Source organism: Pygoscelis adeliae, unplaced genomic scaffold (assembly GCF_000699105.1).
Source record: "Pygoscelis adeliae isolate BGI_AS28 unplaced genomic scaffold, ASM69910v1 Scaffold69, whole genome shotgun sequence".
In the NCBI taxonomy this organism is placed as follows: Eukaryota; Metazoa; Chordata; class Aves; order Sphenisciformes; family Spheniscidae; genus Pygoscelis; species Pygoscelis adeliae.
Genome location: NW_008825619.1, coordinates 3,222,197 through 3,245,544, shown reverse-complemented (window position 1 = coordinate 3,245,544; position 23,348 = coordinate 3,222,197). Strand labels below are relative to the sequence as shown.

Sequence of the window (23,348 nt, the reverse complement as noted above, 5' to 3'; positions counted from 1 at the left end):
AGATCACATTTATTACTTACAAATCCTCTACCAAATGGAGTTCATTTACCCTATACTTCACATGTGACTTTGGTGGTTTCATCATTTTCTGTCCTCTCCAGTGGCACCTCTTTCCTCTCATCATCACAGCCAGATTTAAATTCCTTCCACAATTTTGCTTGGATAATCTGCACTCTCCTTGATTGTTTTACTTCAGAAAACAGTCCGTCAGTAGTTTCTGTGAAAGCCTGCTATCTACTAATGTCTAATTAGTATAGACTTTCTAATGCCTTGTGCTTTATTTCACTTTACTGTGGTGACCTTTTTGGACTAAAAGGTTCATTAATAGTTGTTTTTTAAACCAGAGTAATACTATACTAAGAGCAATATTTTTGTTTTCTCATATACTTCAAGTATTTGACTGTTACGTTCAAGTTATGAACATCCATTTAGTTAACGAGCAGTATTTTCTTTTTAACTGCAAATCGGTGCCTGTGAGAACTAAAATGTTTGTTTTACAGTAGAGTATTTCAATAATAAGTTTATAGACAAATCTGAGCATCCTTTCTGTCAAGGCCATGAAGTAAAGGATTCAAGATTCTTTGAGCCTAAACCATTGATATCACACATTTTAGTGGATAGAGCACTCTGCTGAGAAGTGTATTTGGACTTTTTTGGACATTTTAAAAAAATGGCTAAATTATAGTTACATAGAAAAGCAAATAAAGCCTACTCCTGTCAGAGATGTAAATTCATCTTCTCAATCTCACTGAAGTTAGTTAGGTACAGAGCCAGTCCTGCTTGAGGTACTTTTGAGAATACTCAGAAACAGATAGAGAAATATGAAAAAGAAAAAAAATATTGCCTGAAATATTATCTAGGACATGACATTCACGCCCCCTCTTTACCTGGGGACTTCCATGGCCTTCGGGAAGTAGTTCCAGAAGCAACATGCCAATTTTGCTGGAGTCCCACTGTCAGTTGCTCTGCTCTCTGTGGAATTAAGCTCTGGCTTTTTAGGTGTCTGTTCCTATTGTCAGTTCCTATTGTCAGAATAGAGAGTAGTCCATAACCCGCTGAAGTAATTTACTCTTACAGACCTCTGTAAGCTTTGACCCTCGCCCTCTGGCGTTATATTCCCCCACACTCAGAAATATGTTGCCTCACTATATTTGTATGCTTCACTTCTGGGAAATGCAGCAAGACTCTTGATCTTTATATAGAAATACTCTAAATTGGTGTCCTGGTTTTTCTGGAAGCGGAGCAGACAGAGAACAGCAAAGCAGAGATTTAGTAAAATTAAAATACTTTATGTTGAGGTATAACTAATAGATTTAAGTTTGTACTTCTCTCTATCACTTTTTGATCTCCTTTTAGGTAGTATAAATGTTATGGTTACCTTGAGAAAGAATTTGCTTAAGTTTGGTAGTTTAATTTAAAACAAGCAAAGAAGATGTAAAATTGTGTCAGACTAAGCAAAGTATTGACAAAGTAAAATTTGGCCAAAAAGCAAGCGGGTTTCAGCTGAAGCTACATATAAGGCACAATGTTCAAGTTTACATGTTACTCATGGTACTTATTGAAACCTGAGTCTTTCCTTCTTTCTCTCAAGTATGTAGCTAATAATTTGCCACTTCCTAACTATTAGAATCTTTACTTTTCATTTAGGTGAATTAAATACAGCTTTTTTTGTTAATCTGGTGCAAATACTGCCCTCTTAATCAGAACTGGTATATTTGCAAGTGTGCAATGAAAATGCAGTTTGAATCAGCATTGCTGCCTTTTCAACTGAAAATATCTAGAAATACTGTCAACCCTGCTAAATGCTGATGAACTGTTGCCAAATGACATGCTTGATGAAGGACATCCCATTACCATTGCTCGTTGGAAGCTAGGCACATAACACCAAGGGAATTGCTCAAAGTTAATTCTGCTCTTACAATGTTTTCCTAAGCATTCGCTGTTCACTGTTGGAAACAGGAAAGTGGGCAAGAAAGATCTTTAATCTGACCAGAGTGTTCTTACATAGCATACCAAAGGACTATATTTACTTTGATGTAATAACCACATGTGGCACTCTGTGGGTTACACTCAATGCCATCCTTGGAGTTTGTGTACATTCAAACACTGCACAAATATAAAGACCACTACTGCTAGATACTGTGCCTGTTTACAAAGTCAATGTGTTGTTAACATTTCTTGTTCTTGGGGATATACTCTCCCTTTCCTTATTATTCTTTTGAAATTTTACAGAGCATGTTCATATTAAAATATATTTATCTTTTTCTCTTTCTGTCCAAAATATTTTTTTTGACTGAATTTCAAACAAACGATATGCTTTTGAACCATTATGGACAGTTTGTTCTTTATATTAATTTCATTTAGGTAAGATACTGAAATAAGATCATTTGGATTAAGGGTAGTATTATTTTCTGAATTTCAGCACTGTTAACATAGTCATTATATGGCACTGTACTTAAATAAATAATTCCTGATTGTTCTCTGTATTGCAGAGGAACAGACATCTTCTGCTGGGAAACACCAGAAAGGACTGGTAGATCCTTACCCAACATTTCAAAGAAGAAAACCCACTCGTTTTCTTAAAATTGGAACTCCTTTCTATCAGGACAATCAACTTCAGGTCAAAGTCTACTGGAAGAAGACAGGTTTGTCAAATTTTTATTTTACTATTTTTTCTAAGGAGGAACTGTCATCAACTGCTTCAGAGTTGTAGAACATTGATATGATATAATGAACCCTGTACAACCATTCAAGTTAAATCCTACACTCATCCTTCCTTCCCTTCACCTTTACATTAGAGTGAAACATTGCCTCTCCTCTTTGTCTTGTGGATGTATAAATGTCTGGCAGAGGGAAATGACATGAATCAGCTACCCAAAAAATACAGTCAGTCATGTTGGGACACCGAATCTTCCCAAAGCTGAGATAATTTTTAGTTTGGTGGAAATTACTTCTGTAAAGTTTTAAATAGGGAAGCAGGATTTGGCCTTATGTTCAACACAGCTTTTGTGGCTACGAATGTTGTCTCCCTGGAGTGTGGTCAGAGGGTCTCAAGCACATACAGTTCCCGGGCGGATTTTCTGCTGATGCCACTGCAGTATCATTTGTTGGACTTTGTCAGTTGAGAAATGAGTCAGGAAATGAATGTATATGGAAACCATGCAATGGTGTCATAAAAACTGAACTGTAGTTTGAACCACAAAATTTAGTTATACTGGCTCATGTTAAAGCCACCATGGGCTTTATGCCAAACTTTATCAGTCACCTTGAATTAGAACAGGATGAATAGTTGGCCACAACCACTGGAAAAATCTTTAAGTTGGTTTTCTGCTGGGCTGCATGCACCCTTCTGTTTTTCAGAAAAATCTAACAACAATTTCATGTTTATGTCTTCCAGTCTAAAGGAAAATGCCATAAATTTTAAGTGTCTAATCAGATTCAGAAATCAAAAGGGGGATTTTCCTTTCTTGCCCTCTAGGAGCATATAGGTTGTTACACATTGCTCCAGCTTAGCCATAACAGATTCATATGCTGTTATTTGAAAATATGCTTACACTGTTAATGTTTTAACTTGGAGCAATCTACATGTCTAGTAGTAGCCCATGTATAAAATCCATTCAATTTTTGTTTTTGAAATAAAGGGCTACAAAACGGGAAATCATCTTTTCTTCTGGAATTTTTCAAACAATTTTAGAAATATTTAAGTTCTTTTGGGTTTAGGTGTATGCAGCACCACCCTGAATGAGGAAAGGCTATATAAACATTTAATTATGCTATGTGACATAAGAATATGTCACATTGGATGGTGTGGATTGTGAGAGGTATCTTTTGCTTCTTAAAAAGAGCCTGCCTGTTTGAATGGTTATCTTTCTAGCCCTGCTGTATCAAATACTTTCAGATCAAATGCTTATTCCTCCATAAAATCTGCAAGCTTTGGCTCAGCCTGACTACATACACATTTTAAATGTTTGTTCCGATCTTGGCTATGCTAGTTTTCTTTTTTCTAGCTTTCCCCATTATATTTCATTTTTGCCTAACTTCATGGAAAGCTGGAATAATTTAAAGTTTCAATAAAAGTTTAGGCATTTTTAATTGTGAATACTAAGTTTACCTAACAATATGCTTTTTGTTATCAAAAGTGAGATTTATACATTCTGAGCTTGGGACCGATCACCTTAAGCTTTAGCCTTCTGGAAGTGAGATGTCAACTCGTTGTCCAAGCTCCTTTTACCATCAAAAAAGAAAAGAAGGTGACTTCTGAAGGAATTCATCCCACACAGCAGCTGAATCATTCTCTGGAGATGCCTCTCTTCCTTACTGAGTACAGAAGGGAGCCTAGACAGCTCACTCGTAGAAGGCTTAGAGATGCCTAACATCTCTCTGTGAGCTGAGGTTCAATTCTGAGCACTTAGAACTGAAAAAAATGAGGGACAAGATTCAAAGATGAGGAGACTCTGATGCCTCCCACAGGTGTAAGGCCGGCTTGTGCGACTCACAGTCTACAGACAAGATTCAGCCCAGTGGAACAATCGATCCAGCTGCAGACCTTTTCCTGCCAGCCTGTTTCCAGAAGGAAGATTGTGTCCTGTGACCAAAATGCCAGCACCCCTAGTGAAATTCATCTTACAAGTAGTTTTCCAAATTCACTGTTCTAGTTGATGCTTGTGCGACTCACAGTCTACAGACAAGATTCAGCCCAGTGGCACAATCGGTCCAGCTGCAGACCTTTTCCTGCCAGCCTGTTTCCAGAAGGAAGATTATGTGTCCTGTGACCAAAATACCAGCACCCCTAGTGAAATTCATCTTAGAAGTAGTTTTCCAAATTCACTGTTATAGTTGATGGAGGAAAAATCATGACCAGTACAGCAATATTCATCTTGTTCCAAAGTAGATATCTTGAACTAGGTGCCCACTAATTACAATGGTAACTTGGATGTCGAGCTTATAAGTAGATGTTACACCATACTTACTTAAACGTTGACATCTAAATCTGGAGCTAAATCCCATACTGTGTTATATACCTGGAAGTAATATTTGTAGCAAAAGTTATAAATGCCTATAAAGAGAAATAAGGTAGTCAGCATTCTCATAGTGGCTGAGAAAAGAGGTAATTAAGGTTAAATAAAGTCAGGGAATATTTTATAGTTTGGAAATAACAGTATTGGGAAGTGGCTTAATCTCCACAATTGGAGATCTTCAAAGACAGATATGGCACAGATCTGTTAGAAATTACATGGATTTACATACTGTCACCTCGTGCCAGGGATGGACCAGGTGAGCTCCTGAGTTGCTGACTGTGCAGCTGACTCATCTTGTGCGAATCTGTGTACATCCAGTCGTATGAGGGGGACACCCAGAGGTCCGTTCTGGTCACGTGGCGGGAGCAAGCTCTGTCACATGCACGAGGGTGTTTAGGTGTACGCCCCAGCCATGCAGCGGAAGTTGCCTTCATTTTTCTCACATAATGAACAGCGATAGCAAAGGTGTGTGAAGAGGGGCAGAATATGGCGGTTTGTCACACTTACTTTTTTCTTTTCTTTTTTAAAAAGAAAATATCTGTGTTCCGAGTGACAGCATATGCGGTAACTCAGCAGGAGCCATTGCCTCACGTGGAACTGAAATCTAGCCAGTTACCTGCTCCTGAGAAGCTAGCGGCTTCTATAAGCTCTTACAGCAGTTTGGAGGTTACGGTAGTACATGGATGAGGTACTGACTGTAAATTTACTAGTGACAATTTACCGCAGAGCGAGTCTTTTTCACCATGCAAGGAACACAGCAGGAGGAGCGTATTGGCTGTGTCTTGTCTTTATGAAAGACGGCAGTTACTGGAGCCAGCTGCTTTGGGAACTGTACCCACACGCCTTTCTCCTTTATGAACTGCACTGTCTCAAGTTGTGTTTAGGGAGTTGTAGGAGGTATAAGATTGCAGCAACTGTAATAGGAAATACTGAGAGAGAATTTACCTCAGCCTACTCTACGGCCCAGCGTCTAGGTTATTTTCATTGCAGATAGGCAACCAGAGTTCAAATCCTTCCTGACAGGGAATTGACCTCTTTGTCTTCTATGTGGTGGGTGAAAACAGGAGTCCCTGTTGATCGCTCTAATGTTCTCATTATTTTGTAGTTTGCTATTAAAAACAACACCTTTTTTGGTACAGGAACACAGCCATTCTATAGTCCTAAATTAAGATGTGTGACTTAAAAAAAAATAAAAATTAAGAAAATATCGTGAAACCATGTGAAATAAGTATATTGATAATGGTATGAGTTTCCGTGACATAAAAAATAATTCAAAAATATGAGTCTCAAACTTGAATATGTTGGACATTGGTAATATAAGCAAGATTTCAATTGGTTGTAGCAATCTTTGCCTTGTCTGGTTTGATTTTCAAGGTTTTTTGTACTCTCTGTGATGGACTTCATGGTCCTAAAAAGAGATGGTTGCAGTGGTGGTAAAATAAATACGTTATTTAGATTTTAGATGTTTTTAAGATGTAGACATTTAAACCGGTATGATATGTTGATATAGAGTGTCTTTTAGCTGTAATGAAAACTTTAACAACTACTAAAACAGCAGTCTTTCACTTTGTAAGAATGTTACTCATTTTCTAGAGTAATAGCTGCTCAGAATTTTTGTTGTATTCCTGAATTCAGTGGCCTTACCATTCTACTTACACCTGAGATTATTTGTTTCTGGTTTTGTTTTTTTTAATTCTGTCCAAAACCAAAATGGCTCTATAGAAGTGGTTTTTATTGCCTCCCAACTCTGTAGCATCACAGCACACCACAGATTACAGAAACAAACAGAAGGAAAGACTTGTGTGGATTTCTTGCAGTCTCAGAACACTTAAGAAACACAAACATGTTCCTGAGGTTGTTAAACTTTACTTTCATTGGTCCCTTTGTTAGCTGAGAAATTGTTTTGCTTTTGAATTGGAACCTTTTTACTCTCTCTAAAAAGGACAAAATAGAACCGAATCATAGAATAATTTAAATGAGTTGGAAGGGATCTCTGGAGGTCAGCCGGTCCAACCATCTGCTCAAAGTAGAACTCTGGAGTTAAATCAAGTTGTTCAGTCCTATCTGTAAGGCCCTATAACAGATGTTGTTGTTGTTTTCTGAATGACAGGGAATTTGTCCGTTATGAATATCAGGCTGCAGAGGCCACCTAGCAGTTTATTGCAATGCACCTTAGGGTTGCCAGAATGTATGGTGATTTCTCTTGACATTCAAAGATAGTTCTTCCATTACTGTGCAGAAGATGTATTCCTCAGTGTCATTTGCAGATGTGCCTCTAGGAAGCCAGTGAAAGACCACAATGATGACATCAGGGCTGAAGCTCTTGGTTTTATATCATCCCTCTGGATAGACCTCTATCCTGTGCAACAACTGCAATAGAGGGGGTGTGGCAAACTATTACTGAACTGGCTTTATTATACAGTGAAGAAGTGATTGCTTATCAGTACTCAGAAACTGAACACAGTATTTGAGTTAAAGTCTGAGTAAGTGGATGGAAGACCCTATTTCCATATGTATGCATCATAATGCACCACAGTTTGGTAGCAGGAAAGACTTATTTAGGCCTGTTCTTCAAGTGTCATTTCTTAAGCCCCATTAGCTTCAGTAAGCATGAGGCATGAATGGAATGTAGGATCTGGACTTTACATTAAAATAAATCTCTTTCTGAAATAATCTTTCAGTTTGAACGCTTCGGTATGATGGCAATAATAACTTTACTTCAGGATGTATGCTAGCAAAAATAACTCCACACTTCAAGCGGTACAAGGTGCTTAGCAAATGCACGTAATTTTGCTAGACAGAGTCATCACAAAAGCATATTGTAATTATATGAATACAATAGCTTCCTTCTGAAAGAAGAAAATGTCTTTCACTTGCTGCCTCTAACTTAGGCCTGGGATTAGAGAAACACAGTACATTCCTTAAACAGCATGAATCCCACTTTTGTAAATGAAAAGAAGAACTTGCTTGTGGCCAGATTTTTTGGCCATCTCGACTGTGTGAAATTAGAAATTATGTGCTATTTATGTCAAATAGTGGAATCAACTTAAACAAATCTCTTTTAACTATTTGGTGCTGGAGTCACAGAGTACCATCCATTACCAAGAATGGATGCACTGTGAACCCCCTACTTAAAAGGATTAGCTACTTAGAATAATTAAGATCCTCAGTATCTTGTGCAGTAATCAAGACTGAAAGTGTGAAAATAAAAAGATCCTTATGTTTCCTCTGTTCCTTAGTGCAGCTGACTTCAGCTGAAAAGCCTTCAAGTTTCTGCAAATTTGTCTATCTTCAGGATATGGAAATAAGTTATTTCCCATAGACAGAAGGAAAAAAAATATTCTTTATGAGCTCACTGCATCAATACTCATCACTTGCTGCAATAATTATAATACATGAAAATATTAGAATGTAATTTAGTATGATGATTTCTTTCCAAAGCAACATGTCACAATAATATTTCCTAACCCATTACTCTGCCTTCACTACTGTTTTCTTAGTGCCTGTTATTTGAGTATAATGTTACTCTCCTTGCTCAGGTAAAGCTTTAGTTTCCTTCACTTTTCTTCGAATGAAGTCTATGAGCATTTACATCCCCTGTTTAAATTAAACATTTAAAGTACTTCTAGATATTTAAAATCAATATATCTGCCCCTTGGTTTTGCTTAAAAAGACAAATACTTAAAATGCATTAAGACTTGGCTTCAGTCTTCTTTCTTTGTGTTTCTGGTAAATGCTAAAGCAGAAAAAAGAAAAGAACACTTAAGGCAGGGAGAGGCAAAGAATCCTCCATTGTCTGATAAATCAACCAAACAAGAATAATGAATTAAATTACAGGGAAGAATAAAATGCAAGGCAGGGCAAAGCAAATAGAAAGCTGCCACGAATGCTTTTAAAACCAGATCTTAGGAAAACAAAATTAACTTTCACTTAGTTCAGGGAGATAAATGAAGTGACTGAATGTGCTGACTCTTTGTTTGCAATAAGGTATTTCATATGGCAGGTTTGAAAGCTTTCCCCATGTTATCCTATGTTCCTTTCTCACGGAACTAGTGCCATTGAAGCTGATGAAACCCTTCAATGCCAGTTGGAGTTTCTAGCTGTTATTGTAAAGAATTCTGCAGTAGTTGCTTAACACTAAGGAATTATTTAGTTTAGTACTAACTATTGCGCTAGGAAGATCAGTGTTTGAGCAGCTGGCCATTTTCTAATTATAGATATTTAAGCAGTAAAATATTTGTACTTGAAGGTATTACTGTCATCCAGATGGTTCTTTCAACGAGAAGACCTCGCTGTTAATTATAGTGAAGTATCCACCAATATATTTCCCTCATATTTCTATGTGAATACAGAGACATTGGCTCAGCAGAGGCTGATTGTGTGGGTACATGTAATGTGCGTTTGTATTTAGGGATTTAATTAGTAAAGCTGGCCCCAAGCACAGGAACCTTCGACTAGGTCAACTCTTTAGAAATTCACCAGTAGACATCACGTAATTTTGCTTTTCCACATGTGCTACAGCTGACAGATGCCTGTATCCTACGGGCTTCCCCAGCATCCTGCCTGGGGAGGTAGGTGATGCTGTCAGCTTTAACTGTTGCGGGAAATTATTCCAGAGTTAAAAGAATATCCTGTCAGACGTATCCTCTGTGTGATTCCTACTCCTCCCTAACTTTGTCTTACATAGGCCTAATGTAGTTCCAGGAATAAAATTTTTGTTATCCCACTGCTGTTTTTTAAAATCTTTTTGCCTTTTTGCTGCCTGGAGCGACTGAAAAGGGGAGCATCTGACCATCTCCAGTTGTTGGCTTTATACTCACTACAGGTCTTGGACTATTTGGTTTATGTCCAAATGTGACGTGCTAACAATACTGAAAATGTTGCTGGTGGGAGTCATGAAAAATGTCAATAACACAATTTGGTAGAACAGACGATGTGCAACTTCTCAAATAGTATGCAATTGATTAGTAGGACAAATAGTAGTTTTAAAATCACATTTACAATAGGGGTAACCTCAGTGGCATCTCCCCTGCAAATGGGACAATATTTGGGAGTCTTTTCAAAGGCACAGTTTACTGCATTTCTTCATGTTTCCACAGGAACAACAGAAAACCATTACTGAATGCCTTTCACTCGCTTCCAAACCTCTCCGTACCTTTCAGGGTAGGTGGTTAAAGCTCTTGGCGTGAGACACTTAAGGGCAAGTCTGTCCAACGATTAGTCCCAGGAATGTAGTTGGAACTGATTCAAAGTCTGCCAGGAAATCAAATATCAGAAGCCAAATCAGAACTGCTCGCTGTGGTCCCAGAGCTCAGACAGCACAGAAGACTGATTTTGCTTAGCAGGCACCCACTGATGTCTGCTGAAGGCAGATTGTGGCTGTACTGGACTGGTTTGGTCCAGAACATTCATCAAACTAGTTCTAACACTTTGTATGGTTGATCCACTTACTGCTTCATTTTAAAATTTACATAGTGTACGCTGTTCACAAGCCCTCAGTATGATCTGAATCATACTCCAGGACACCTTTAATAATTGTGAAAGGCTATTTAATTTGACTTAATTTATGCATTTAAAAGAAGTCTTTTTATTCTTAAACTTAATAACTGAATACAAATTTAAGCTTGATTTCTTTTGAACTTACATTAAAAGATCAAATAGAAATGTAATTGCAAATTACCTGGTCCATGAGTGCAATCCAAACACAGACCATCATTATGTGGGATGAGTACCTGTGGTCAGATTGCAGATACACATTCAATATTGCATTGTCAAATCATTTATCAAGACTTAACTCACTTCAAGGCATTGAAAAAGTTAACTAGCCAGCTAATGGATAAACTCTTACCTGATTTGTAATTCTTCAGGAAAAAATACATTTTCAAAAACATCATCTTTATGTTCCTTCAATAATATCTGTCTGCCCAGTACACAGTTTTCTACATTTCTTGTTACTTCTTGAGTATTACCACAACCTATGAAGTTAATTATTTTAACAACAAATACAGAAATTTATATATATGCATATATATATAATGTCACTAAGATTGTCAGTGGCGATGTCTGTTGTTAGGCAGTCTGAATAACTGAGGAATAAAATGGCAAGCTTTTTACCATACAATTCTTCTCGTTCTTTCCCCAAACTGTATCACTAGGTCACATTCAGTCAAAGCTTTGCCTTATATGCTTACACTATCATACCTAGAGCAATCCTACCATTCCTACTGTGAGTAAAAAGATACTGAGGTACTGCAGTTTAGCAAGATACCTTTCATCATCTATGAGGTAATAACTGCTCACAAGTGCTCTCTTAGCCTGCCTAAGTTCTGAAGTAAAATATTTAGCTTATGATCCAGAGAAGTCTTAACTATCAGCAGCACGTCATCATGCTCATGGTGAAGGTGGTTTAAACTAACAAGTGTCCTCTTGTAAATTGTGTCAATTTTCCTCCACATGCCTCTTTTTAATCTGTATTGTTTAATTAGCCCAGTTTATAAGGTGGCCATAAAACCAGTTGCATAAACACTACAGGCAGGGAAGGAAACTGGACTATTTGAATGAGTAGCTACAGTTGGAGGAAAAGACACTAAAAAAGGGTATCTGACACTGAAATTATAATCTAAATTTAAAGATGTTACATGTATGCAGCTGATGAATAATGAGTTCTTAAACGCCAGTTGCTTATTACTCCTGTGACCAGAAACTGAATATGAAAATATCCATAGTAGTCTAGACCAAAGGTCCATCCCACCATTTTGTCAGCGGCTAAAAGCAAGTCCAAAGGAACATAAGAATAGGGCAAGCGCGTGGTGATACTTCTGCAGATTACTGTCCCAGCTTCAGACAGCTTCTAGTTCATGGGATTTCCTGAGCCCAGTGTGATTTCATTGTATTTATTCACTTTTGATGCATTTCTCTTCCATGACAATATCCAGTGTCCCATCAGGGTCACATAAATTTTGGGCATCTGAAACATCCTGGGGTTATGGGGTTCCAGAGTTTTAAGTGCTTGTTCTACGAAGAACCACATTTTTTATTTGTTTTGAAGCCACTTCTTCTAGCTTCATTTGAATACTAATTCTTACGTTGGAGACACAGAAAACAGACAAGCTCTGTGCACCCTGCCTGTACGCACATGATTGTATAGATATTTAACCTGCTTTTGCTCTGTTCTTCTTCTCATAGACTCAGTAGTCTTAAACTGCAGATTTAGAAACTGCGTATTAGTGCCATTAACTTTATGAATAACAGTTCAGCAAAGCAACATCCTGATATGGCATGCCATGATGAATGCCATGAAAGCCCAGTTTTGGAACTTGATGGTGCATTGGACATGCTTGCAAACCCACCCATACGGATTTTGCATAGGGTATGAGAGAGAAGGGAGCAGCAGGTGCATCTCTGCATCTCCTCCCACGGTGGAGTTAGGGGTAAGCTGGGTCTGTACCTTGAATCTGGAACTGGGAAGGACTCCCAGATTACGTACCCTCAGTGTAGCCTCCCCACCTAAATTAATGTCCAGATTTGTCAAAGTTACACAGAAGGCTAAAGTTGATGATAAGAGTACCTAGTGACATTTTCAGTAGATATATAACCATAGCGACCCTTGGACTTGATTTTTTTTTTTTTTTTTTAATTAAATTCAGTTTTGGGATGCTTAGATACCTTTGAAAATCTGGCTATGAGGGAATAATGTAGGAAGCTTCTATTCAGGCTACAAGCAGCTATTGTGAGACTTGGAGCTTACAAGAGGCAAATTTTCTTGTAATAGAAAACCAGAGTGAGATGCTGTTGAACTCACTTTATATAGGATGTTCTGTGTGGGAAAAGAAGTGAGGGTAGAGGTAATCCGGCTTAGAGATGATCCCAAACTTAAATCCTTCAATATAAACAACTTTAAACCTTGAGGCTTCCTGGGTCTAGATATGGACACAAATACTGTGGCTCAGGCCTGTCTTTAAATTACACACTAATTGTTAATATAATTTTTGGAAAGGCTTATCATTGTATTATACAAAGAATGTGTTCTGTAGAAAGAAAGTTTGTTTTAAATGGCATAATGTGAGAGACAAAATCTTTGTGATTTAAACGATATTGCTTATATTTCAGGTAAGAGCAGGAAACAGTAGAGTTTGCCTTGTTAGCAAGTGTTTATTGAACGAAGTTTAAATGTCAGCTGAGGGTTTTGGTGTTTATTTTAATCATACTGCTTGAATAGGTGATTATTAAAAAGTTCTTTTTCTCAGAGGTGTCCTGAATACCATGAATTTCATAACCAAACATTTGACACTTTAGGGTTTTTTTTCCTTTTTTTTTATACCACCGGGTGAATCAATGCACAGGCAGCTAAAGAGCCAGAGCTGTTTTCATTTCATTTCTTTAAGAGACCTTACCTAAAATGCCTGATATGGAACACATCGACAACATAGTTTTTACAGGGAAAAGAGGAGTGCAGAGAGGCTTGCAATGCATTAGCGCATCAATGCAGCATTTTATCATTAGTTGAAGGTAAATTGTGTTTACCTATGTATCCTAAGACTGATAACTCACTTTGTGTTTGCTAAACTACCACAACTAAAATAACACTTGTTATTCTATCTTTATTTCTTGTCCTATCATTAGCTTCAGATTTCAAATGTTGGCAAGAAACAGCATGATTCAGAGAGGCATAGAACAGCTTGTGAACCAATATGTGAAGAAATAAATAAGTGTTATGATCAAGTACTGACTGAGATCATGTTTTGCTTCTCTGCAGTACACTGAAGTATTCCTTCTCAAAGTGTTCTTCAGTCATGCTGTTATTACAATGCAATAAATACCACGTGGATCACTTTATACTAATTGTGTCTTCAAAACTGAAGCAACTGGTAGTAAATAGCACTGCTTCATTTGTTCACTTGGATTTTGCCGGTATTTAAGCCTTCCCTGCATATTTTTCAGGACCTCTCCAGAAACTGAGTTTTAGCAGAAAAAGTGTTTATGGAAACTTGCATATTGCAGAACTCTGTGTTGGCATGGAAAAGAATGGTGGCCTGATAAACAGATGAACGCAAGCCTGACAGAGCAGAAGACACTTCGTTATATTCTATCTCAACTATTTGCATAATAGTTCCTGGTGTGGAAATACAGGCAGGTTCTGCTGCAGAGCAAACACTGCTGCTCATCCTTCTTCCGGAATGGTGGGCTGGAAGCAGTGCTGTGTTGTATTAGATCCACAGTTGTAAAGGTGTATCGGGGGTTGCATACTGGGAGGAGATAGGGCAGGAACATTTCCTCAGGAAGCCTTTGACTTGTACACATCTTTGGGCACTTCAGAGGTAATAAAGCATTTTTCTTTATGCCAGGCATCATAAATTTTACCATTTACCATTGTTACTTTTACATTCACTGTAGCACAGCTTAACCATTCAATACAATGGATAAATAATTTTTGTCCTGGATGATGTGTTGTTTGACACAGGATTTATACAGAGCTCCCCAAAATCATACTATAACTTTGCCGCAGAAACAATTAATCAGGTGTGTAGATACTGAGACATGCACTTCATGTGCCCTGAGCAGATTCTGCCCTGTGCTGTGATATTAAATATAATCTTTACCCCTTGCTATAGCCTATTTTTAGAGCAGTAATGCTGCAAGACATATGATCCAGAAAGGAAATTATTTAATTTTGATATACTTACTTCTTCCTATTAGTCTAAGACAATCAAAGATGTGTTCAAGACCATCTTTTAACTATAGTTTGTATGGTCATTAGTGTCTTGATCTTGGTGGGTACTAAACTTTCTGGCCTGATCCATTAGCTACTTCTAACTATTGAAGTCAACACGACTGTTCGTATGCTTAAGTGCTTTGTTGAATCAGGGCCAGAGTGCTCAGAAGCTTGTAAGATGAACCCCCCAGTATGAGAAGAAAAACAGAAACCATTTGGCCAGTCACAAATAATCATTGCAGTTTGCTGTATGAAATATCAGATTTAACAATATATAATAAATCCAAGGGTTTAGCTACATGCAGAACAAATTCTTTCAGTAATTTTCATACTGAATAGCTTCACAGAAATTTCAGTCTCCTTGTGGCATTTTGTTTGAAGAAAGGTTAGGTTTGAATGAAGACAGCAGGTTTACATATGGCTAATTATCTTCCAAACTTTGATAACAACTCCTTTTGACACACAGTTACCATATTAATTATATGTATATATTTTGGAGGGAGTCAGTTTGCTGAGGTAACTTGACAAAAAATACAGAACACCATTTCCTTTTTTACTGAAATACTCATTCAACATATGCTTGTTATTTATATTAAATTAATACTTTTATGCTGCCAAGTAAAGGTTTTTATATAGGTATGTCTTATTTTATAATCTTTACTTTTTTATCAGATTTTATTCTAATGGGAAAATCTGTCAGATACTGCTTGTTAATTACTTCAAATCCTGCCACGATACAGAAATCAGCTTGATGTTACTGTGTTTATTGGTGCCAGACATTTTTATTGTCATAAACCTTAATTTCAGCTGCTGTTGTTGAACATGTCTGCTCTGAAATCTTATTTCCCAGCAAATCCCATTTGATTTTTCTTTCTAATAAATTTTTGTAATTTGGTTGCCTGCATAATAGTGCTGTCACAGCTGGCATTAATCGGCATTTTTATACCAAATCGTAGAGACCCGTCATTCCAGCAACCACCCACCAAACAGAAAAATATAAAACTCTAGAGCTGAAATACTTTTACAGGAGAGACCATTATCATTATCACCGCTTGCCAGGGGTGGAACAGAGGTAAGGAGCCATGAAGCGCTTTGCCTAAAGACCTCCAGCAAACCAGTGGCAGAACTAGCTCCAGTTCCCAAAACAGTCTGCTGCAATTTTCTTGCTGTGGATTGCAGGAATACAAATAAATACATACCTCTTAAATCTGTTTACCTGGTCTCCTGGAGTGATGGTAGGTTGTTGTCATATTGGTGGCGTTGGGTTGTGAGAACAAACTTCACTGCTGTTCCTGCCTATGCTATGCCAGTTTTCTAGCTACAAAGCAGACTTCAGTTCCTCATGATTGTCAAGTTGGCACCCTTCTGCAACAATAAATGTAATATAAAGCAGAAAAAATATTTCAGGCAAAGAAAGGAGCTGTCTGCAGTACCATGGTAGAAAAAAAGAAACCACATTAGATGAAATTATTCACATGGCTGGCAGTAATGCAAACGTACAGCAGAACAGAAATGTGGAAAACGTTCGCAAAGATGGGGAAAGGAGATTACTTTTTTATTTAGTTTATTTTCAATAAACTGTAGAACTATTTAAACCAGAAATTCCAGCTAGGAAAAGTTGCAGAGTTACCTGGCATTGTGTTGGGTGATTTTTCTGAATGGGTCTCGAGCTTCAAATTCTGTGGGGAGATGATGAGATTTAGCAAATGTAGAATGTAGGCCTAGGGTATTCCTACCAAGCATCATGCAGCCATGACTTAGGATATGTTGCAGTACTTTAAGCAAAACTTTTCAATCTAAGATGCTTAAATTGTGCATATGATGTATTTGGCATTGGCATTAATGAGATTTTGAGCTGCTTTTACAGCTTAAAGCTACAGCATAAATGTGCATTTCCACCCCAAAATATCTGAAATATATTTATTTATTTTAATTGAAATGGAACTAAAGAGTTTAGGTTGGGGAGGGGGAGAAAGAAGATAAATCTGATGAAGAACATCTTCATAAAGACAATTGATAGAGCGCTTTGTGGAGATACTCATGTGGAGTTAAAGCCTTTTTTGGGTGAGACATAGGAGGGAGGGAATCAAAACAGACATCTTTTCAACGTGCTTTAGAGCATCCCCTGATCAATACATTTCGAGTTAGAGATTTAAGATTTCTGTCCAACAAAGTTGGCTGCATACCCTTGTTCAGTAAAACAGCTAAGCGTATGTGGAATTTTAAGAACATGCTCATGTGATGTCTGTATAGGAATGTTTTCTTAAGGCTAGGAACTCATTTTATACTTCAGAAAATTTACTTTAAAAATCGTAGCCAAAATAATTACCACTAGCTATTAGTTTATTTGGGAGGATTAGTTTTGTGCAACTGTCTGAAACATCAAGAAATCTTTAGCTTGAGCAGCTGAAGGTCATGTCCATGACAGTAACTACAGGGATTTTTAAATGTAATTTTTCTGGTTTGCTTTTTTTTTTTTCCTTTTTAATGAAACTTAGAATAAAAGTAATTGTTTGAATAAGCTGTCTGCTGTAACAGTCCTTTAAGAAGTTCTTACCTAACTGATTATTATGTTGACTAATTTCACAAGCTCAGAGCTGCTCGAACGAGTGCTAGCACTTAGTATGTCCTTCCAGTTCAGTGTTTCTACACAAATATTTTGAGTTCTGGGAAAGATGAATGCTTGCTGTTTGTACAAGCGTCAGTCTTTTTAGTGTTAAATGGTACACTTTCTAACCATGAGAACAATGACGTTATAAAGCTTTATAAAGACATAATTCAAAGTACAGGATCAAGAAAACTCCAAACTATTATGAAGGAGATTGATTATATACAAAAAAGGCTTTATAATATGACATCTGAAATATCAGGGGGCCAGATTGAAGGAGTCCGGCAGTTTCTTTTCAGTGTTATGTACCTATTCTAGAAGGGATAGCAGAGCTTTCTGATAAAAATGGCCCAAATCAGTCCCATTAGATACTGGATATTCTGTTAATATTAACTACTCAAATGACTTTTCAGACAAAGATGTGGCTGTGGGTTACGATGTATTAACTTCAGCTGGGCTTAATTCAGAACCATTAGCTTTGGCGGTAGTGGCTGACATTCAGCTAGACTGCAACTTGCATCACTTGTCCAGTACCTACCACTGAGTTTGTAATGGACAGCTGAAAACAAAAATCTAAATAAAATTATAGTAGTGATCTCACGAGGAGAATGTATATTGCTGAAAGAAGGCGGGGAGAAGCTTTTCTTTTGCACGTGCTGTAAACGCAAAATCAGATGTATAATGTTGCATAAAAACGAAACTCTAGAGCCATAAGCTTTATGAGTAACTTTATAAAACAAATGCATGTCTTCATCATTTTTTTGAAGCCTCTTATGTGGCTTTTTAGATCATTCCATACATCTTGTCTCCTTTTGCTTTTAAAAAATTTAAAGATAATTTCTAAACCAGCCTTGTTATTTAATATGCATACACATACACTTTGAGGTTTTCATGCTTCTAGCTTTATTTAATCACAAAATGTCCCACCTTTCCCTATTTTTAAAAAAGTTTCTGTCTCAAGTAGGAGCTACTTCCCTATTATATTTCAGTTTTGCAATCAAAATTACTCAGGCTTTAGACCCTGACAGGATAGATTTTTTTAAAAGGAGAAAATTGTTTTTATTGTTGTCAATTGTTTTTACATTCTTCTTTTTAAAAAAAATCAATTAACGTGCTTATGTTCAAATCTTTTATATAACAGCAATCACAAAGGTGGAGATGAGAACTGAAGTTTTAGTCTTGAAAATAAAAGTTTAGGGAAGTCAAAAAGGCCTGTTTTAATGAAAAGTTTTGGATAAACTTAGCTGGTGCTGTCCTGATGCATTCCAGTTTATAGCAGTTGATGTACTTTTATATATGTATGCAAAAACTTTTTGAAATAACTTTAATTGCATACTGAAAAGAAAGAAAATCCTGTCTTTTCAATATAGGTTGTTATCAGGATGTAGGAACTATCAAATACAAGATTCATTTGTTCATTTTGTTTCAATAAAAAAAATGAAATTATGTTTATTAAAAACCTTCATCCTATGCTTACAGTCCAAGTTGATAGGAAGTGAAATAACAATTTTTTTTAACATCTTCCTGATTTTCTAGCTCAGATAGATAGGTTATCAGAAACCACAGCTGTTTACAAATGGGTTACTAAGGGTTTGCTAATGCAGGAGAGGAGAAGTAGGAAGGAAGAAAAGAACTGCCTGAGAGCAGAAGCTCACATAAGGAATGGAGGTGGAGCTGCAATAAAATCTAAACAGAATTCTACTGTGCCAGGAGCTGGAAATACCAAATACCTTGGGTTACAACCTCTTTAATTACATTTCTGAACAGAGGCTTAGTAAACCTCTACACTGGTGTATCTGGATGCTGAGCTGTTGTAAGCTCTTCATGCTTGGGATTTATCTTTCCCCAGTTGCCCATGTAGTGATATTCAGTGACCTACCTGAGGTATGTGTCTTGTCCAGTTCTTGATGGCTGGATAATGGCAAGGCCTAATTGGCTTGGATAATCTCTACCAAAGAGAGAGCAATTTATGCATGGATTGCAAGTGGAAGTTATTATAAGTGAAAATAGCCAATCTGTAGCTTTACAAAGAGCAATCCACCTTACATGCAGAGAGTTTCAAATAATAAGTTGTGATTATCAGATAATATACAGTCAATAACAGATTCACTGTGGTTAATTGGCACAGAGTGTACATCATTAATATAGCAGCACAAAGTTTTCAGGTCCCAAGAAGCTAGGTGTTTTGTTTGTTTCTCCCAGGAGAGGGGTGCAAGCAGGTGATAGGCAATAATTGAGTGAACTGGAAGAGATGAAATCAGATGAAACCTACTTACAAATGCATTGTGAGTTTGTGTCTTCATCCAATAGGCACTTCAAGTGGGAAAGCCCAGCAACTAAGAGGCAAGTGAAAGCACGTGTATTTATTTATTTATTTTTAAAGGAGAGGGAATGATCATAAGGCAGCAAGTTATTTCTTTGTAGATTTCTTTTTGAAAAAAATAATGTTGGGTTTCGAAAGAAACCACACAAATAATTAGCATATGTGGTGTTATGAAGATAGCTGCTGCAAAAATCTATTTCAAGGTGCTTCTAATTGTTTTTTTTTTTACCAGAATACCATTTGAGCTAGTTTCAGACACTACTTATTTTTTCTTTAGTTTATAATCCTTCCCTTCTGCATCCAAATTGCTCATAGCAGTCTAATGCCAGATCAGCCCTTAAGGCATCAAAGATATTTGTTTTCCTTCCTGAAACCCACAATCAGGCACTTGGCATTAGTGGCTATGTCATACCAAGCTAATTAATAATAACAACAGACATAATATTGCACCCCCTCTATAAAGGTAGAGGAGAACTAAATCCAGAAAAGTGACAGGATGTATGTGCACTACCTGATGAGCTTTTCTTCTTTTGTTTAATTCTTTATTCCCCTTGTTTTGCTTCCTTATGCAATCGCTATTAGACAGGAAGCTAGAAGAACTGGAAAATGGTTGAAAGCTTATACTATTGATACTGCAGGAAGTTTTGTCATCGATTTAAATGGGAGCAAACTCAAGCCTTTGGTATTACTCCTAAGAGTCAAGACTAGAATTTTATTTGCACAGATACTGAACAGGTCTTATGATAGATTCTGAAAGGAGAAAGCTCAGGCATTTACAGTCATTTTCACATGTCTTCAGGCACAGGTTTCTCAAGCAGTGCCAGGCAGCAGTATTGCAATGCTCTGACAATATAAACAGTCACAGGCAGTTGACACAAAGTCATTTCCATCATTTGCAGGATGTTCAGAAGTAGCAGCATTGAGATTTTTTTTTAATGCACAAATTAAATGCTTGATTTTTTAAAAGATGTAAGCAGTATATGCTTACATATCTGAAAATGCCAATTCACTATTTTTAAAGTTATCTCCATTAGCTGATATAAGGTTTAAATTATGTAAGTGTATAATATTTTCTCCACTCTGTTGAAGGATGCTTAGGAACAACCGAGGAACTACCAGCTCTGCAATACTTAAAACTCCTTCTATTTTTATCCAGAGAAGCCAGAAAAGTTGCAATGGTGAAAGTATAATTATAAATGTCTTTTCCTCTCTTGTTATACCATTTAGATATCAGCATGAATCAATTCCAAGTCCACTGGTTACTGGAGTCCTGTGCACACAATGACACCAAAGGACTTGGGAAAGTAACTGAGCTGACTTACGTAAGTCTCCGTTCAGCCTTCTGCTTGGCTCTGAATAGCTTCTAAGCAGCAAGAGAAAGGATGGTTCTGTAACATAACACAGTATGCTTTATAGCATGTTTCATAGATAATAAGAATGTTTCTTTTTTATGTTCCTCTTTGGCAAAAGATAAAAATTATGCATCTGGACTGTTTCGTTTGGTGGTTTTTGTTTTTTTTTTTTAAATCCACACTGGGCTAAAATCTTTTTTTTTTTTTTTTTTTGTCAGTGTTATTCAGAAAACAAGAGCAGGCAAACAAACTTCTTAGCTAAGTACTTATATATTTCTACAGCATATAGAGCATGAAGCTTTATCTACAATTAGTACTGTAGGACTCTAGCACCATGCAAATACTGAACAGTAATAGTAGTAATTAATAAATTAGGTTTTCTTGTAGACATGCAGGTGGGTTTCACAACCCTGAGGAGAATAATAGAATAAGAAAAAGGGACCGTAGGTGAAAAATACTCAACATTAAATCTGGAAGTCAGATAGATATCAGATAAGGAAAAAAGCTCTATGTAAGTACATGTCAGCCCAAATATATATCGCAGTGGCAGTTCTTTGCACTCAATTTGTTTGCAATCTGGTGTCATCCATCTCTGTAACACATTATTTGAACAACACAGTAATGCGATTGGTACATTACAATTGATTTAGTGGATTATGGAGAATGGAAGAAATCACAATTCTCCTTTCCTTCTTGCCCTGACCTGTACTACTGGATCAATTCAGTGGAGTTAATGGCACATAAAAGTAGAGTAAATCAAAAGACATAATTTCTCATACAGAAGGCTGTTAGCTTGTAAGATTTACTGCTTCATGGGGTTAGCAAAGCAAATATTAGAGATCGATTAAAAAAATGATTGTGACATAATGTTATGATCAGTCCCAATATTTCAAGTTATGCACACTGAAGATAGGAGAAAGTTAACATTTAAGAAGTTTATTTCCACTAGAGGTCAGGAACGACTCTTTGTACATCTGCCCAAATGCATTGTGGTATTAGTTCATTTATTTCCTCTCAATCATCTTACAGTAATTGGTCCAATCTACTTTGGGAAACTCTGTGTTTCTTTTGAGGAAGAAAATAATTACAAGCAAACAGAAGAAGGTTGATGCTACAAAAGGTTTGGTACTGAATATGATAGGTCAAGGTAGATAAAGGCCTTACGTTTCCAGTGTTGAGCATTTAGGCCCTGTCACAATAAATAAAAATAGTCCTGTCACAATTTTAAGCAGAAGTCAAGCCTATTAGAGCACTCTCCTGGCAGGCGGAAGGCGGGGAGTCAAGTCCATTCTCAGCCCGATCTCTATGTCCCGTCGAAAATGACCTTCCAAGTGAAGGTTGGAAGACTAATCCAGTTTGGGATTAGGAAAAAGAGGGAGTTAAGCAGAAGAACGCTGGAAATTATTGATTCATAAGGGAAGTAAACATCTAAAAGGCAGTGAAAGACTTTTGACCTTAGCCAGTAAGGTATGATTGGATATTTTCCCAGAAAAAAAAAACCCCGAACATTCTTTTCTCATATATGATTTGTGCTAAAAGCTTTCAGGCTGTGATTTTCAAAAGTACTTTTGACAACAGTAAGAATTTAGCAGGACACTTAGACTTTGTGTAAAGTTTTCTTCTCCAATCATTGTCTTTAAACAGAGAATTGTGCTTTGTAGTTCAGCTGTGGAGCTTTTCTTCCTGATAAGAAAGTAGAAGTAGTTAATGTACTAAAGCTGAAAAAATAGATCCATAATGCCATGCTGTACTTTGAATGTGCTTTTAAAAAGTTAAATGTAGATGAAGCCAGTCATTTACAGCAGTTTAACTCAGCTTTCTTACATTTATTTAATTTGATTAGTATTTACATCCTCACATTGCTACCCCCATTGCCATCATGTCAGGGAGACTGTTCTAAATGTTAGAAGCCAGTTGCTTTGATGCAAGTGGTGAAGGAACTCTGTAGAATTGAAGGACATATCCAAATACCATGCTAATATATTTTGCTACTGAAAATAATCATAACATAGGCAATGTTTGCTTTGTTCTCTGAGTAAAAGCCATGTTGGCATGTGTTAAGCATATCAGGACAATATTTTATTGGACAAAACTTTTCATCTTCTGCCAACCTAATTTTTCAATTTCTATTTTTTTTTTCTAGAGGTCTGTTTGCAGCATGTGATCTTCTTGTTTTTCTTTTAGGAAAACTACATGATTCTGAAGGATCTGTCATTTTCATGCAAATATAAAGTAACTGTTTTGCCTGCAAAATCTAAAGGTCGTTATAAAGCTGAGAGTATTTTCTTTGTTACCCCACCTTGCTCTGCATTTAAAGAAAAAAACCACAAGCACA

At 36.9% G+C, this 23,348-nt stretch overlaps 1 protein-coding gene across 1 annotated transcript in view; it reads left to right on the top strand.

Moving 5' to 3' along the window:
- The window catches only part of KAL1 (Kallmann syndrome 1 sequence), a 130,176-nt gene that overhangs the window by 101,423 nt on the left and 5,405 nt on the right, over positions 1-23,348 (top strand). Inside the window, exons 11-13 of the mRNA XM_009333416.1 lie at positions 2,493-2,645; positions 20,889-20,983; positions 23,198-23,343. Of these exons, the coding sequence (XP_009331691.1) occupies positions 2,493-2,645; positions 20,889-20,983; positions 23,198-23,343 (394 nt within the window). The remainder of the gene's footprint in view (positions 1-2,492; positions 2,646-20,888; positions 20,984-23,197; positions 23,344-23,348) is intronic.